The sequence below is a fragment of the Rhinoderma darwinii genome, chromosome 5, assembly GCF_050947455.1.
Source record: "Rhinoderma darwinii isolate aRhiDar2 chromosome 5, aRhiDar2.hap1, whole genome shotgun sequence".
Taxonomy (NCBI): Eukaryota; Metazoa; Chordata; class Amphibia; order Anura; family Rhinodermatidae; genus Rhinoderma; species Rhinoderma darwinii.
In genome coordinates, this window is record NC_134691.1 from 206,895,256 (window position 1) to 206,911,600 (window position 16,345).

The 16,345-nt window shown below is 43.1% G+C and overlaps 1 protein-coding gene across 3 annotated transcripts in view; it reads left to right on the forward strand.

Annotated features, from left to right (window-relative positions):
• Positions 1 to 9,755: 9,755 nt before the first annotated feature.
• TRIO (trio Rho guanine nucleotide exchange factor) overlaps positions 9,756 to 16,345 on the forward strand; it is a 539,453-nt gene continuing 532,863 nt past the window's right edge. For 2 of the 3 annotated variants that reach the window (XM_075826894.1, XM_075826893.1), the window contains exon 1: positions 9,756 to 10,331. In XM_075826894.1, coding sequence (XP_075683009.1) covers positions 10,169 to 10,331 — 163 coding nt within the window. In that variant the 5' untranslated portion in view covers positions 9,756 to 10,168. The remainder of the gene's footprint in view (positions 10,332 to 16,345) is intronic. The other variant, XM_075826892.1, reaches the window with a different exon arrangement.

Here is a 16,345-nt window from a genome sequence, read left to right on the forward strand (position 1 = left end):
CTCAAACAACGTGAAAATTACTGGATTTTTAAAATGAAAACTCTCCAACCTGATGGCCTCAATCATGTATCAGAGTCTACTCTTGATTAGTAAATGCCTTAATTATTAATATTATATATTCTTATTCTTTTTGTTAATTGATTTATGATTCATTTCATTATTACATTATATTACATTATACTATATTATATCATTGCTGTATTGTTTTCCGACCCGAGACCATATATTGTTGGTTCAATACATTCTGTGCCATTTTTGTTATGTATCATTAGTGTTTCTCTTTTCAGATCTTTGCTCATTTCAAGTTTTTCTTATGTATTATTAGTGTTCCTATTTTTCTGATATATGCACGTTTATGTTTCCCATTGAATATATTCATGACATATGGCCTTTCCTTTGGCCATTATTAGTATTAATAGTACCTACTGTTAATTACTACTTACCGTCCTCTCTAATCGTACATTTCATTACTTAGCCTTTTTGTTACCCCCCCTCCCCCTTTTTCTGACATTCTCTCCCATAAACTTATTGCTCTTTATTATTTCGTTTTGTTATTAATTATCATTTACCGGCTGCCGACTTTACAATCGGCTACATAGCGTATTACTATACCATACCATATATATTTGTTCACTAGCTTCATATACATTATTGTTACTCTCAGTCTCTTAGAAATGTTCACAGTTATGTTTTTGCATTCTAATTTTATACATGAGGCATCAGTCTTCCAATTTCGTTGAGCCATCAATTTTGTTTTACCGGCTTTTGCCGACTTAGTTCTTTAGAGTATATAAGGATAGTTCTTACTACCTCTCTGACACTCCTGATAATTGTGCGAGTATGTGGACCATTTATATATTTTTATATATTATATTTTTTTATACTGTACCCTTTATCCTCAAAATCACTCTCACTATCTGCTACTCGGTCCTACTTTTTATTGAGTTATTACACTACATTATGTACATAGTTTTGTAGATCATATTACACACTTTACGGTATTGGCTTGCTCACTTTGCCCAAAGTTCAGTCCATTGACGTTGTCACCCCTTTTATTTTATTTTTATAACTCTTTTATTCGTATCTTGGGGTTTTAGAACTGTTGCCGATTATTTGTCTTTCTTTCAAACGTCATTTTCTGCACCAAAAAACTGTATTCCCATACTACATATCCGTGTGTGTTTTATATCTATACATTTACACTAGCATCTATTTTTATCTGTTTATTTCACGGGCAGCCATTCATCGGGTTCGGCATCCTTTGTGATTCATTCCGTGCTATTACTTTCATTGTTCTCATATCGCTTCCCAGTTTATGTATTTTATCTTTCCATTTTTATCATTGCAACTATGTTTATCATATGTTCTTATCTCATTATCATTGTTATTTGTCATGTTTTAACCTTTGAACTCTGACGTCATTAGAACGCCCTGTCCTCGTTCACATTGGCGGGTTTTTTTCAACTTTAACATTCAATTTAAACAGTGATTTGTGTGCTTTCCTTCATGACCTGATGAAGATGCCGATACGGCATTGAAACGCGTAGTCATATTACCAATAAATTTTATTTATCATTCAATTATTCATTTATTATCATCACTCCGAAGTCTTGTTTTTTCGGTCTTATCCGTGTGCAGCAGCGCCCTCGCAGACTCTTTTCCCAGCTCACCCAGCATATTCTTTGCGGTCTTTCATCTTGAATCACCGGCCTTGAGTCCTGGCAGCAGCAGCACTTTATCTCTCCATCGCTTATTTTACATCGTTTTAAGGTGAGCATCACTCTTCTCATCTATCCACTTCAACTTGGGTAACCTGCACTATGTGGCGCCGTGTTTTTTGTTTCCTCTTATCACATAGAGAAGTAGGAGGGCGGACGATAGAAGAAGCTTATTTCACAAATCGCTTTTTTTCAAAGCTGGTTTTACAAAACTCAACAGAGTTTCTATAACACTTCCAAAATATCTGCTCTTGAAGCAGAAATCCCAAAATATTCATCTAGGGGTATAATGGGCATTAATTTTTTTGGGTTTTCTAAAATAAGAAATTGCAGGTTTATGCAAATGGAGCTCTCCAGCAGATGAACTTTAGAGAATATGAAAACATGACATCCACCCCCCCCCCACCCATTCCCTCCCTCACCCTTGGAGTAAAATCAGGGGAAAAATAAAAACGTAATGTAGGGCAAACGAATTTTCAACGAATTAACTAAAATCTAATAATGCAGAACAGTGTGGTATTTTTTAAAACATGGCTCAATGCACAGGCCTGGTTGCGAGGGACATGAGGGACAGAAATATCGGGAATCTTTGCGGTGCCCGTCTTTTCTGCAGACGCGGCACTTTTTCTGGGGGTTGCTTCTGGTTGCTGTTGGGGGAATCCGACTGATGAAGTGTCTTTCAGTCAGTCGCGTGAATCCTCAGACTGGGGGCATTCTCTGGTGTCCTGAACATCAAAAATGAGGCCTTCAATAATTTTTTCCTGGAAATCCAGGTATGTGTCTCTGCCTCTGTTTTTTTTGTAGGGCACAAATGAGTTGTGGATGGCCACCTGTAACAAATAAATGGCCACTTTTTTGTACCAGGTTTTAGTTTTGCGTTTTACTAAATAGGGCTGTAAAACCTGGTCGCTTAAATCCACCCCCCCATGTACTTGTTATATTCGGACACGCTCACTGGTTTGTGCTTGTCCGATGTTGCCCCTCTTTCCCCCACTGCCACTGTTCCTGCGGTATGAATCGTGCTTAGCACATACACATCTTTGCGATCCCTTAACTTGACCGCCAGCAATTCTTCAGATGCATAAGCACAGGAGTCCCCCTTTACCATGCGCTTCCCCACTAATTGCTGTGGAAAACCAATTCGGTTTTTGCGCATGGTACCACATGCCCCAGTCCTTGCAGCATGCAAATGCCTAAACAGGGGCACACTGGAATAAAAATTATCACAGTACAGGTGGTACCCCTTGTGAAGCAGAGGCTGCATTATCTCCCACACGATCTTACTGCTGGTGGAAAGATTAGGGGGGCATCCAGGAACATTTATTGAGCGGTCCCGCCCTTCATAAATCCTGAAGGCGGTGGTATATCCTGACCCGCTTTCACACAATTTGTAGAGCTTAACGCCATATCTTGCCCTTTTTGAAGGTAGATATTGGCGAAAGCTAAGTCTGCCATGAAAGTTGAGGAGGGATTCGTTCATGCTTACATTCTGCTCAGGGGTGTAGAGTTGCAGAAATAAATTATTCAGGGAATTTATTAGCGGTCTTATTTTGAACAACCGATCCCGGTTTGCATCGGTACTTGGGGGGGCCTGTGCGTTGTCATTGAAGTGGAGGAACCTCATTATTGTCTCATAACGAGACCTGGGCATTACTGCAGAATATACTGGGGTGGCTTGGGCGGGTCTTGTTGACCAGTAAGACCTAATGGAGGGCTTTTTGACAATACCCATATTTAGGGTGAGCCCCAAAAAAATTTTTAATTCCTGCAAATTGGTGGGTGTCCAATCTCTGGCATGGGTGGATGAAGGTTTCTGCCTTATATATTACGTGGCATATAAATTTGTTTCGTGGACAATCTGATTTAGGATGTCGTCCGTTATAAATAAATGGAAGTAATCCATTTGGACAAAATTTGTATTGTCCACGGTTATGCCAGGAGTGGCAGTAAATCCGTGGATTCTAGGCCCAAAAGATGGGGCAGGTGCCCATACAAGAGCCTGGACTGAAGGGACCAGGCTGTCCCGTGCTACAGCGCTACTTGGCCCTGCGCTTTCATGTTCTGCAGTTTCAACTGCATCAGGGACAACGTCCCCTGAAGATGAACCTGAAGTGACGCTGTCATCGTCACTACCTAAAACAGGTTCCATCTCGGACGCCATCTCTGATGCGGTCTCCGACTCAGACCACAGCATGGCGTATGCCTCCTCGGCGCTAAACAACTTCCTCGCCATAACGTAACTAACTAAACAAATTTTATTTTATTTTTTTATTTATAAAACACACAAACTAACTGCTATATATATCTACACTACCGCTAACAAAAAAATAAACCGCTATTGCTATATATATTATATATATGTGGATATATATATATAATTATATACTCCCTACCTGCCTATTCTAATAGAATAAAAGAAAGAAAGGTAGATAGATAGAAAAAAAGATAGATGGATAGATAGATAGATAGATAGAAATCTATCTATCTATCTATCTATCTATCTATCTATCTATCTATCTATCTATCTATCTATCTATCTATACAATCTATCTATACAGAGAATGTTTTATAGTGTAACTGTATTTTTTTTCACTGTAATCTTCTGGCAGCAATTCTCTCGAGTCTCTTCTTCTCCTCAAACTGAAACAATGTTTGAGGAGAAGAAAAGAGGCAGGAGATTTACTGCCAGAAAAGACAAAATAAAACAAATGTGGTCGCTGTGATAGGTTTTCACAGCGACCACATGTTCAGGGACCATCAGATTGGTCCCTGATACTCTGCCCAGTGCCCAGAGCTATTGGTAACAGCGTGGGCACAGGGCACACTGTTTTCTATGCAGAAATGCATGTGATCGCTGTGATTGGTTGTCACAGCGATCACATGTTCAGGGGCCAAAAGATTGGCCCCTGACATTCTGCCCAGTGCCCATGGCTGTTAGTAACAGCCAGGGCATAGAGCTGTGTGCACGCGATCGCGCGTGCACAGTCTCTGAAGTGCCGCCGTAAATAGTCTATACGGCGGACTTCAGAGACCCTGACCGCTGGCCGTATAAATACGGCCAGCGGTCGGGAACCTGTTAAGAGCTATTTTTAGCTTTATGCTGAGTGTCTTAATGCCCAAGTGGGCGTGTTTTATTTTAGACCAAGTGGGCGTTGTACAGAGGAGTGTATGACGCTGACCAATCAGTGTCATACACTTCTCTCCATTAATTTACACTGAACTAGCGATATAGTTATATCGCTATCTGCAGCCACATACACAAACACTAACATTACTGTAGTGTCCTGATATTGAATATACATCACTACCAGCCTGGACGTGATGTTTATTCAGAATCCTGACACTTCTAAATCTTTTCTGTGAGATTCCAGCAAGGCAAGCGTAATCTCGCGATATTACGATGTAACCTGTCATTTCAAACGAGATTACGCTTGCCTTGCTGGAATCTCACAGAAAAGATCAGAAGTGTTAGGATTCTGAATAAACATCACGTCCAGGCTGGTAGTGATGTATATTCATTGTCAGGACACTGCAGTAATGTTAATGTTTGTGTATGTAGCTGCACATAACTATATAACTATATCGATAGTTCAGTGTAAATGAATGGAGAGAAGTGTATGACGCTGATTGGTCAGCGTCATACACTCCTCTGTACAACGCCCACTTAGTCTAAAGTAAAACACGCCCACTTGGGCATTAGGAAACTCATTAGCATAAAGCTAAAAATCGCTCACAAAGTGGTTTCAAATAGATAGTTTTTCTAAATAAAAGCATTACTGTCACCTACATTACAGCGCCGATCTTCTTATATAGGAGATAGGGCACTTATAATGTGGTGACAGAGCCTCTCTAATACCCCTAAGATTCCTCGATATTTATCTGATATTTCCCTAAGGCCCTGAAAAAAAAACAACCTCCCACTCTGCAGTCTACTGCAACCCTCCGCCCAAACCCGCAATACCCCCAACTCGCATTCTATAGAGAAAAGAGATAAAGAAATATCCTCTGCTGCAGGTTCCTCAACTAATAACAACCTCGTCAGTCCCCTCTCCGCGCTCCCACGCCTGCAATTTCACAAAATACATACTAATCAATTATAGCTGTTCAATTAATCAGAAAATAAACGAGACCGAAATACAGCGCAGATAACTGACATCTTGCGCATTTCGGTTTTCTCATTTTTTTCCAGGTTCAACTGTATCTGTGTCCTCAGGACGCAGATACAGTTGAATCTTTTAGTAGAGCAGGGAGCAGTCAGTTCACTGTGTAATGCCGGCAGCTCACTGCTCAGCGCAGGCAGGGACGATGAAGTTATAGCCTCACACCTGTCTGCGCCGAGCCGAGAGTGGCTCAGCACGCATGTTTTCAGAGTCCGCTGGACTTCTGCCATATGCCGCCATTTCAGGCATCCTATTGGTCAATGGTGTCCTCAATGCCTGTCCTATTTACTTCTTGTTTAGTCTCAATGCCCGCTCCCCAGTGTGAGCGGCAGGGCCCGCCCCAAGCATATATACACGGATGATGGGGATTATATACAGGGATCATGCGTTTTTTACTGCGGAAAATAGTGCAGATTTTTGCTGTCATTTTTTGGTGCGTATTTTTCAATGACTGTGTGATGGTTATATTTCTTCTTCCTGTGATGTCATTTCTACCCCCTGTAAGACATTCCATAGCGTTCCTGCAGCAAATGATGCAGTAAATCAGAGAAATGCAGGAAGTCATTCCACAATCTGCAGCAATAATCGACATGCTGCAGAACTGAAATGACCCACCGCAGGTGAATTTCTGGACCGAAATTTTACGCAGCGTGTGGATGACATTTGTTGAATCATACCCACTTTGCTGCTACTGTATTCCGCTGTGTATTTTCCGTCCATATTTCTGGACAGAAAATACGCAGCAATTCCGTTACGCGTTGACAAGTCCTTACTAACAGATCCTGAACTTAGAGAAGACTTCGAAATACAGATGTTATCTAAAAAAAATTATGACCCCCAGCTATTTAACCCTTTGATCACTGCGGTCCGTGACTGTGGCATGATGCGATCGGGGACTGGGAGAACCCTCTGCAGTCAGCCCTGGGGACCTAGAAAGGACCCTAGGGCTGTCTGCCTGCTGTTAGGTTACACTATGTGCTGCTAACAGCAGCCTGTGTCATAATGACACAGTGTACTGTTATTTAAAGGACAGGTGTCGCGAAAAAAAAAATTGGAATATCAATTTGCTTTTAGTGTGTTATTAAAATACATTTTATTTATTTGTGTTCATGTGTTTTACTTTTTTCTTTTTTCTAACTTTTACTTCACTATGGGGACTGCCATTTTTTTTTTCATCTCTGTATGTGTTGATTAACGACACATACAGACATGGAATACGGCACATACAGTCCCATAGTGAATGCGAACGGGAGCCGTTCCATTCACTGCAGCGTACGCCGTCTGTGTGGGAACAACGCATGCGCCGCTCCCACACAGTCCAAAAGGAAGGTCTTCAGCCGAGCGACATTTTCTTGTGGACCGGAAGCCGCGACCGGACAGTAAGCTGACTACTTCCGGTCGCGGCTTCCGGACATGTGTTCAGAAGAAAGGACTAGGAGCGGAGGCAGCAGGTAAGTTGTGTTTGTGTATGTTCGTGTTATACTGTGTGATTACCACTGTATCTAATCCTACTACACTGTGTATTCACTCAAAAAATGGCGGCACACAGTGTAGGAGGTTTGAACATTCAACCCCCTCCTTTCTCCTGGCACTAGCCGGGATAAAGGAGGGGGATTGTTTGACGACACTAGAGCGAGTGTGCCTTCTCCAATTTTGCAGCATAAAGCAATGAGGTTGCTTTACCACATGCCAATGCTGCAATTTTGGGAATTGCTCCCTCTAGTGACCAGCACATGGAAATGTTATAAATTAGAATCTAATTTATAATATTTCCTGACTTGTGAAAAAATTAAAAAAATTAGAGCTATGTCTAATCATGTATACACTAACTGTTTAACTAAAAAAAAAAAAAAAAAAATTTCTAGCGACACATTCCCTTTAAGTAGGGAAGGATTGATTTATAAAACTTAACTTTAAGCTGATAAATGTGGAATACCCCAATTTAAATTTTAGCGTACAAACGGACATACAAAACACATATTGTATTCATTAAAGATGGGATTATGGCTCCTTTTGATTATTGCAACGGTAGTAGGACCAGTGAATCCTGTGCGGATCACAATGTGGTGCTATATCTATCCCCTACAGCTGAACTGAGTTTGCCCTATATTTGGTAATATCCCGGGCACCCGTTCTGAAAAGAACAACCATATTATGTCCCTTTCATATTCTAAATTATTTCCCTATCAATACAATATTTGTGTATTGCATGTCAGTTTGTATACTAAAATCAAAATAGTGATATTCCACTTTTATTAGATTAATAAAGGCTACTTTTCTAAATCAATCCTTCCTTACTTAAGAAATTGGAGAAATTGGAAGGAATAACGGGAACCAGCCTGTTATTTTGAATCCAGTAATGTATTGTCAAACAGGGATATGCTAATACATTATAAGTAAAAAAAATAGTTGGAAATAGAGTTATCCCATAATGGGTTGAAAAGCTGTAACAAAAAATAAATAGAAAAAGTCGAATAAAAAAAGTCACTATTTTGCATAAAATATAAATTTTTTGCCCATACATTCCATAAAAATAAAAAACCTACACATATTAGGTATACACACGACCGGAATAGCCTGAAGAATTAAATTGACACATTATTAGGCGTAAGGCTGGGTTCACACGACCATGTTACGTCCGTAATGTACGGAACGTATTTCGGCCGGAAGACCCGGACCGAACACACTGCAGGGAGCCGGGCTCCTAGCATCATAGTTATGTACGAAGCTAGGAGTCCCTGCCTCTCTGCAGGACAACTGTCCCGTACTGTAGTCATGTTTTCAATACAGGACAGTAGTTCCATGGAGAGGCAGGGACTCCTAGCGTCGTACATAACTATAATGCTAGGAGCCCGGCTCCCTGCACTGTGTTCGGTCCGGGTCTTCCGGCCGAAATACGTTCCGTACATGGTCGTGTGAACCCAGCCTTAAACATGAATGGGACAAAAAAAAAAAAAAACAAATGCCAAAAATCGCTTTTTCCAATATTGATGCTGCAAAAAGAAATATTATAAATTAGCTGGTTATTAAAGTGTAGCTAAACGTTCGGCAAACTTCTGACGTCAAAAGTTCCGATTGGTTGGGGTCCGAGCACGGAGACCACCACCAATCGCCAGAACGAAGCAGCTGAAGGTCTCGTGTGAGCGCTCTGCCGCTTCGTGTCTGTTTTCGTTTTTTTCCAGAAATAAATGTATCGGTGTACAGACTCAATAGAAAGTCTGAGCTCGTACACGATACATCGGCTTTCCGGAAAAAGCCGAACAGACATGAAGCAGCTGAGCGCTCACACGAGACCTTCAGCTGCTTCGTTCTGGCGATTGGTGGGGGGTCTCCGCGCTCGGACCCCCACCAATACAAATTTAAGACGTCACTATGACATATCAGAAGTTTGACGAACGTTTAGCTACACTTTAAGGCCTTTTCAGGCAGGGTCATAAGGGGTTAATACTGTTAAAGGGTGCGTACATTTTACAAATCGGCAAAAAATTCGCACATTTTGCCAAACATGTCAAACTGGCACACGTTGCATGAAAAATTTGGCAAAACTCATACCACCTCATGGCCGGTGTACGTTTACACCAATATTTGGCACAAAAAAGGGCACACGTAAAACAGTCAAGGTAGGCGTGAAAAAACGAATTGCCTTTTAGGGGAATTCTGCTTAGTAAATCTGGTAATGTGGAGACTGAAGACTAGAAAAACGTTAGTTATGGCAAACCATTGTCCAAACTATACTCCATAACCGCATTGCAAAAATCCTATGGCGTCGCAGAAGAAACACAACGTTACATTCGGTCCGTACTTTTGCCGTAGAACATCTGAACTAGCTGTGAGGTAGTTCTCGCGAGACCAGCGCCTCACGCACAGCAGCCTCACACTCCCGTATCCTAGCTCCACCCACTTCGCCGCAACCAACGCCGCCGCCTGTGACTCTAGTTGTTGTGATTACCGGAGCAGTGCTTTGCGTTATTGTACCGTTATTTGGTTCTTCGTCTTGTTCGGTGTAGAGTACAAGCCGGGATTGGAGGGACATAGGTGTTGTCTTTGTTTTAAGTGCATGACTAGGCTTAGTTGTGTAAAAAGGCTTTTCTGTTTGCCTGTACGCTGTGTAATAGCTGCTGACTAAAGACCTAGAGCTTTTATTTATTGCGCGTATTTTGTCACGGACATTGCGTATTGACAGAACGTGTAGAGAGGACAAAGGAGGGAGAGAGTGACGCAGATGACGGTGTGAGGGGGAAAATACAATCTGTGGCTCTTCATTTGAACGCAGCGAAACGTTCCGGAAGAATGAATGTCTCCGGCATTAACAATTCCAGTAATATTATCCCGTGCTCGACGTCTACCGCTCCCATCAATGCAACGGCGGCGGGCAGCGGCGAAGCCAGCTCGGTGGAAGGCTTGGAGGATACAGTCAAGGACTCGGCAGACATTGCTGCTTTTTACAGATCTGGTAAGCGCTTTTGGGAGGGGTCCAGCGTTCACTCGAGCAATGGCTGTCATGATGTCAAAGGAAAACCAGCGCACTCCCCAAATGTGTATTCTTGTTCTGATGCTCGTTGGCGGCATAACGTGTGTGGAGTGCTAGCTCTGTAGCCTAGGAACTTCCTGCCATTGTTACAACCATCATACTGTGTAACCGTGCTGCCTCATTGCTACGTGAGGGCAAATGACTGTTATATTGTAATGATGTCATGTACCGAGACCACATGGCACATAGTACAGCAGCAGTGCGTTTCCATTTCCTGCAGCAAGGCGAAGTGATTGTTTATAAACGCAGCTAACCTTTCAGGCTCTGTTCACACGTGTTGCTATTTCCGTCGTTCCGCCGCATCATAGGAGCAGAACGACGTAAATAACGGCAGTGACTGATTTGTCGCACGACGGACACCCGTGGCGCCTCGACGGAACCCGTTGACTTTAATGGGTTCTGCTTGGTTGCCATGACGGTGTCCGTCGCTTTCCGGCATTTTGTACCGGACCTGTGGCGAAGCCCCCAATGCAGGTGAACATAACCGTGAAGCTGGGAAGAGATGTTATTCCTGTAGGATGTTCCTACTCTGCGTTGAGTACAACTAAGTGTTGATGTGTATCGTAAGGCTGGGTTCACACGAGCATGTTACGTCCCTAATGGACGGACGTATTTCGGCCGCAAGTCCCGGACCGAACACACTGCAGGGAGCTGGGCTCCTAGCATCATAGTGATGTACGACGCTAGGAGTCCCTGCCTCGCTGCGGGACAACTGTCCCGTACTGTAATCATGTTTTCAGTACGGGACAGTAGTCCCACGGAGAGGCAGGGACTCCTAGCGTCGTACATAAGTATGATGCTAGGAGCCCGGCTCCCTGCACTGTGTTCGGTCCGGGACTTGCGGCCGAAATACGTCCGTCAATTACGGACCGAACATGCTCGTGTGAACCCAGCCTAAGTGGCAGCTTGATAAGTGGAGCTGTCCATCAGGTTTGTTAATAAATCCTTTTCCTATTTTCATTGAACCTGGTCACAGTATTATTCCAAATAATAATGTCGTCCTATAAGTTAAGCTCCGCTCACATCTTTGGATGCCTAGTTAGGGACTTGTCGCAGATTCTGTCGATTTTCACGGACAAAATAGCCCAGCGTATGGTATTTGTCAAACGATGGATCTGGTGGATCTGTTTTTCGTTGTTCTGATTTTCATCATAGAAGAACAACGGAAGACCCGAATGAAGATGTAAACAGAGCCTTAGGCCCTGTTCACACTGATTCTTGCCGCGATTTTAGCTGTGCTTTTTGGCCGCGTCCATAGAGCGCCGTGGGAAAAAAAGCGCTGCAAAAAACACTTTCTCTGCCTCCCATTGACTTCAATAGGAGGTCAGAGGCGGAACCGCGGCAAGAAAGAGAATGCCGCTTTTTTTTTTTTTTTTTACCGCGAGCGGATAAAAATCGCTGTGGAAAAAAATGCCTCCCATCCGGTTTCGGATGTTTTTTGCCGCTGTTTCCATCGGTGTGAAAAAAAAACCTGTGAACTGGGCCTTAGAAATAAATGCAGCAGAGGCAAAGTAGATGAGATCTATAGAAAATGTATCTCAAAATATTGTGTGTCAAAACAAGGCGCGTGTCAAATCTGCCTCGTTTTGCAACTCTTAGGATATGTTCACACAGAGTTTTTCGATGCGGAAACCGCTCCGCAAAGCTGCCCAAAAAATGGCCGAAAATGCCTCCCATTGATTTCAATGGGAGGCGGGGGCGGCTTTCTCACGCGAGCCGGTTTTACCTTAGAAAGAAAGGACATGCCCTATCTTTGCGCGATTATGCCTCTGACCTCCCAGTGACATCAATGGTAGGCAGAGAAAGCGTATTTCGCTGCATTTTATGCCCGCTATGCTCAATGGACGCGGGCGAAAAACGCTGCAGAAATCGGCGTGCAGGCAGAGGAAAATCTGCCTCAAACTTCCAAACTGAATTTTGAGGCAGATTTTCCGCCTACAAAAAACTCTGTGTGAACCCAGCCTTATTAACCACTCCATGAACACGACAAAAACCTCCCCCATTCACTACTCTGATCAATTCAATAGACAAGAATGAGTTCTGGAAGATCAGTAATTAGTCAAAATAAGAACAATATTTTATTGAATATACAATGTGTCTCAAAAGCAAAAGGGACGTCACAATGTGGTATTAGTACATATACTATAAAGGTTTGACAAGGATACCGAGTGACCGGTCATGGTGAGACGATGTGTAACAATAAAGTGGCGTAGAACTGTATAAAAGACAAATCTAAAGGACAACTCAGAGTTTTATGCGTCTAGGTTGAGCAAAAAAATGTAAAAATTATGAGCGCAGGGTGCAAAGAGGAAAAAAATCTATAAAGATTGCTCTGTCCTCAAGGCCAAAATGGTCTGTTAGGGGTTGACCCCAATGTTGCCATCATGAGGGAAATGATGGGGTCACTTATAATGTTAGGAGTTTTAGACCTCCGTGTGCCTTACGTTAATAGTAATTAACCCCATAATGTACCTCAGTCATAATGGGCAACATTGGGTTGAAGTGTGAGGTACATTATGGGGTTATTTACTATTAGGGTATTTTCACACAGTGCGGATTTGCTGCGTAAAAGCACGTCGCGTATCCGCCCTGTGCCCTGCAGGGAATTCCGGCTGAAAAACGGCAACCAAATTGTGGTACAGTTTTGCGACTGGAATTTCAAATGGAAAACTGCACCTGAAAAAAAAACAACTTCATACTTACGTAGCCATGGTGACACGTCCCTCCGGCATTCTGCAGCCCGACTTCCTGGGATGGTTTCATCTCATGTGACTGCTGCATTCTGTGATTGGCTGCAGCGGTCACTTTGGATGAAACGTCAGACTTCTGGGTAAGTATACAATTTTTTTTTTTTGCGCTTTTTGGGCCGGGATCGCAGTGATTCCTCCACAAAAAATGTGAAATCTGCTATTTGTTGCGGGTTTAACCTCCCCATAGAATTCAATGGGGAAATCCTGCAACAAATAAGCAGCATTTCCGCAAACACAATTGACATGCTACGGATTAACCCCTTAAGGACACGGCCAATTTTGGCCTTGAGGGCAGAGCAATTTTTTTACATTTTCCCTCTTTGCATCCCGACACTCATAACTCTTATTTTTTTGTACGACGTAGTTGTATGAGACTTTGTTTTTTGCGGGACTAGTTGTACTTTATGTAGGTACCATTTTTTGGTACAAATACATTATCGTTTCATTTCTATAAATTTTTATTTTGGTGAAAATGCAGAAAAAAAGCAGTTCCGCTGCAATTTTAATATTTTTTTTTTACACCATACACCGATCATCATAAATAATGTTATACATTTGTTGTACAGGTTGTTACAGTTGTGGCGATACCAAATATGTCTGTATTATTTCATGTTTTGGGACTTATATTTTAAAAAGTTTATTTATTATAAAAAATGAGTTTCTGTGTATTTTTTTTTACTTTTTATTTTATCATTATTTTTTTTACATTCATTTAACTTTTTTTTTAAATCCCATAAAGGGATTTATCATTTTTATTTTGTAACTGTAATGTACTGGCATAGATCTATATGCCAGTACATTCGCCTGTTACTGATTGTACCTCAGTATGCCCTAACAGGAAATATGTTCAGACAGCCCTGGGGTCCTTCAATGGACGCTGGGCTGTCTGGCCATACAAGTTATGGGCATTGATCGCGTCACAGTTATTTTCTGTGACGCGATCAATGTGCAGTCTCCCCTCTTTGAACGCCGCGATCAGCTGTCATCGCGGCGTTCAAAGGGTTAACAGCGGAGAGAAGATGTTTCTCTTCTCTCCGCTGTCAGAGCGGGGCCGTGGCTGTGTATTACAGCCGTTGCCCCGCTCTCGATCGCATGCACAGACGGCTGTCACACAGGACGAGTATGCTCGTCCTAATGCGCGAAGTGCTCGCCGCTCAGGACGAGCATACTCGTCCTGTGTCGTCAACCAGTTAAAAAAAAAACGCACCACATGTCAATTTCTGAGCATATTGTCGCTCAGCGTTTATGTAGCATGTGGACGAGATTTGTACAAATTTCATCCCCTTTGCTTCTACTGTATTTGTTATGCTACGGATTTTCCATAACAAAATCCATAGTATTTATACCATGTGTGAACTGACTGTGAACTAGAGACAGCTGATATCACGGAGCTTTCACCCGGAAACCACTCAGTGTGGTCTCCGGTCATGTGATCGCTGTTGCAGCCATCACATTGCTCCTCCCAGCAGCGCTTGTGCGCCGACGGTAAGGCGCTCCGCTATGTGAACGCTGTGACAGCCTGTCACAGTGATCACATGCATGTCGACGGTAAGATGCTCCATGATACAGCTGTCTAGACAGCTGTATCACCGAGCTTCAGAGCGGTCTCTGGTCAGGTGATCGCTATGACAGCCTGTCACAGTGATCACCAGTTGCATCTCTTCCCTCTCTGGCAGACTGCCAGAGGGAGAAGAATAATGTGTAAAAAAAACCAAAACTTTTTTTTTTCAATAAATTTTTTCTCTGTAAATAAATTTGTCTATCTGCTACACGGCGACTTTGGCCACGTGCGACACCAGTCGACCAGCCAAAGATCGCTATGTCCCGTAGCCTACATTGCATGTAATAAGTCAATGTTGTTGTGTCACAATGCGCAAGTTGCCACGACATGACTGTTGCAAGAAATCCGAACTGTTGTGTTGCAGCTACCTGCAGGTTGCAACGCGACCACATTGACTTTCATTACTTGCGGTGTAGGCTATGGGACATAGCGATCTTTGGTCGGACAACCTGTACACGGAGTATTTTGCAGGCAGAAAAAAATACTTCAGGAATTTTGAGGCAGATTTTGATTTGCCTGCACTTTTTTGCCGTGTTTTTCCCCTGAGGCCATTGAGGAATGCGGACGTAAAACGCTTTTTCTGCCTCCCAGCCGCCCGGGAAAAAAACAACAATTTTGGCTGTAGATTGGTGCTGATTCCGATGCGGTTTCCATGTCAAAATCGGCACCAAAACACTGTGTGAATTGGGCCTTAGGGTGACGTTAGATGTGGCAGATTCGCTACAAATTTTACCTGCGGATTTGCACAGGCAAAGTCTGCAGTGGATTACAGTACAAGGCAAGTAGATGAGATTTTACAAAACATCTGCATGCTGCAGACATTTTACATGGCAGATTTTCAAATCTTTGGTATGTCGTTAAATTAATACCTCGGGGTCTGCTTTCCATAAAATAATAATTTTTGGGGTGTCAAAGGGGTTTTCCAGTCCACAAAAATTGATGGCCCATCCTCAGGATAAGGTCCTATTCACACGACAGGGTTTCCCGGCCGTGTGATGGCTGTTCAAAAAACGTCCGTCACACGGCCGCAGTAGGAACAATAGACCCCAAATGGGGCTATTCACAAAACTGATTTTTTACGGCCCAGTCATAAAATGGGACGTGCCCTATTTTCGGCTGTTTTCCCGGCCCCCATAGAAGTCTATGGGGTCGGGTAATACACGGCCATCATTTGAATGAATTCCGAGTGACGGCTGTGTCTTCCGTTGCTCACGTTGTCTCCTCACAGTGCGAAGTGCATGTGAGGAGGAGGAGAGTATTTTGTTGCTCCCTGTAGGAGCACAATCCCCAATCACCGGCCACAGCTTCGGCAACACTGTGCCCGGGGATCGGGGATTCCGCTCCAGGAGAAGTCCCTGACTTCACTGTCCATATATGGACACAGTGACGTCAGGGATTTCTGAAGCGGAATCACCACCGTTGTGGCTGGGGATTCTGATCCAGGAGAAGTCCCTGCCTTCATTGTGTATATATGGATGCAAAACGACCGTTTTTATCGGCCGACACTCGGACCCTGTTATGTGAATAGAGCCTTATCCATCAATATCTGATCGGTGGTGGCCCGCAGCCCCGCCGATCCGCTGTTTTGAAGGGGCCGCGATGCCCGTACCATCCTCGCTTCCCCT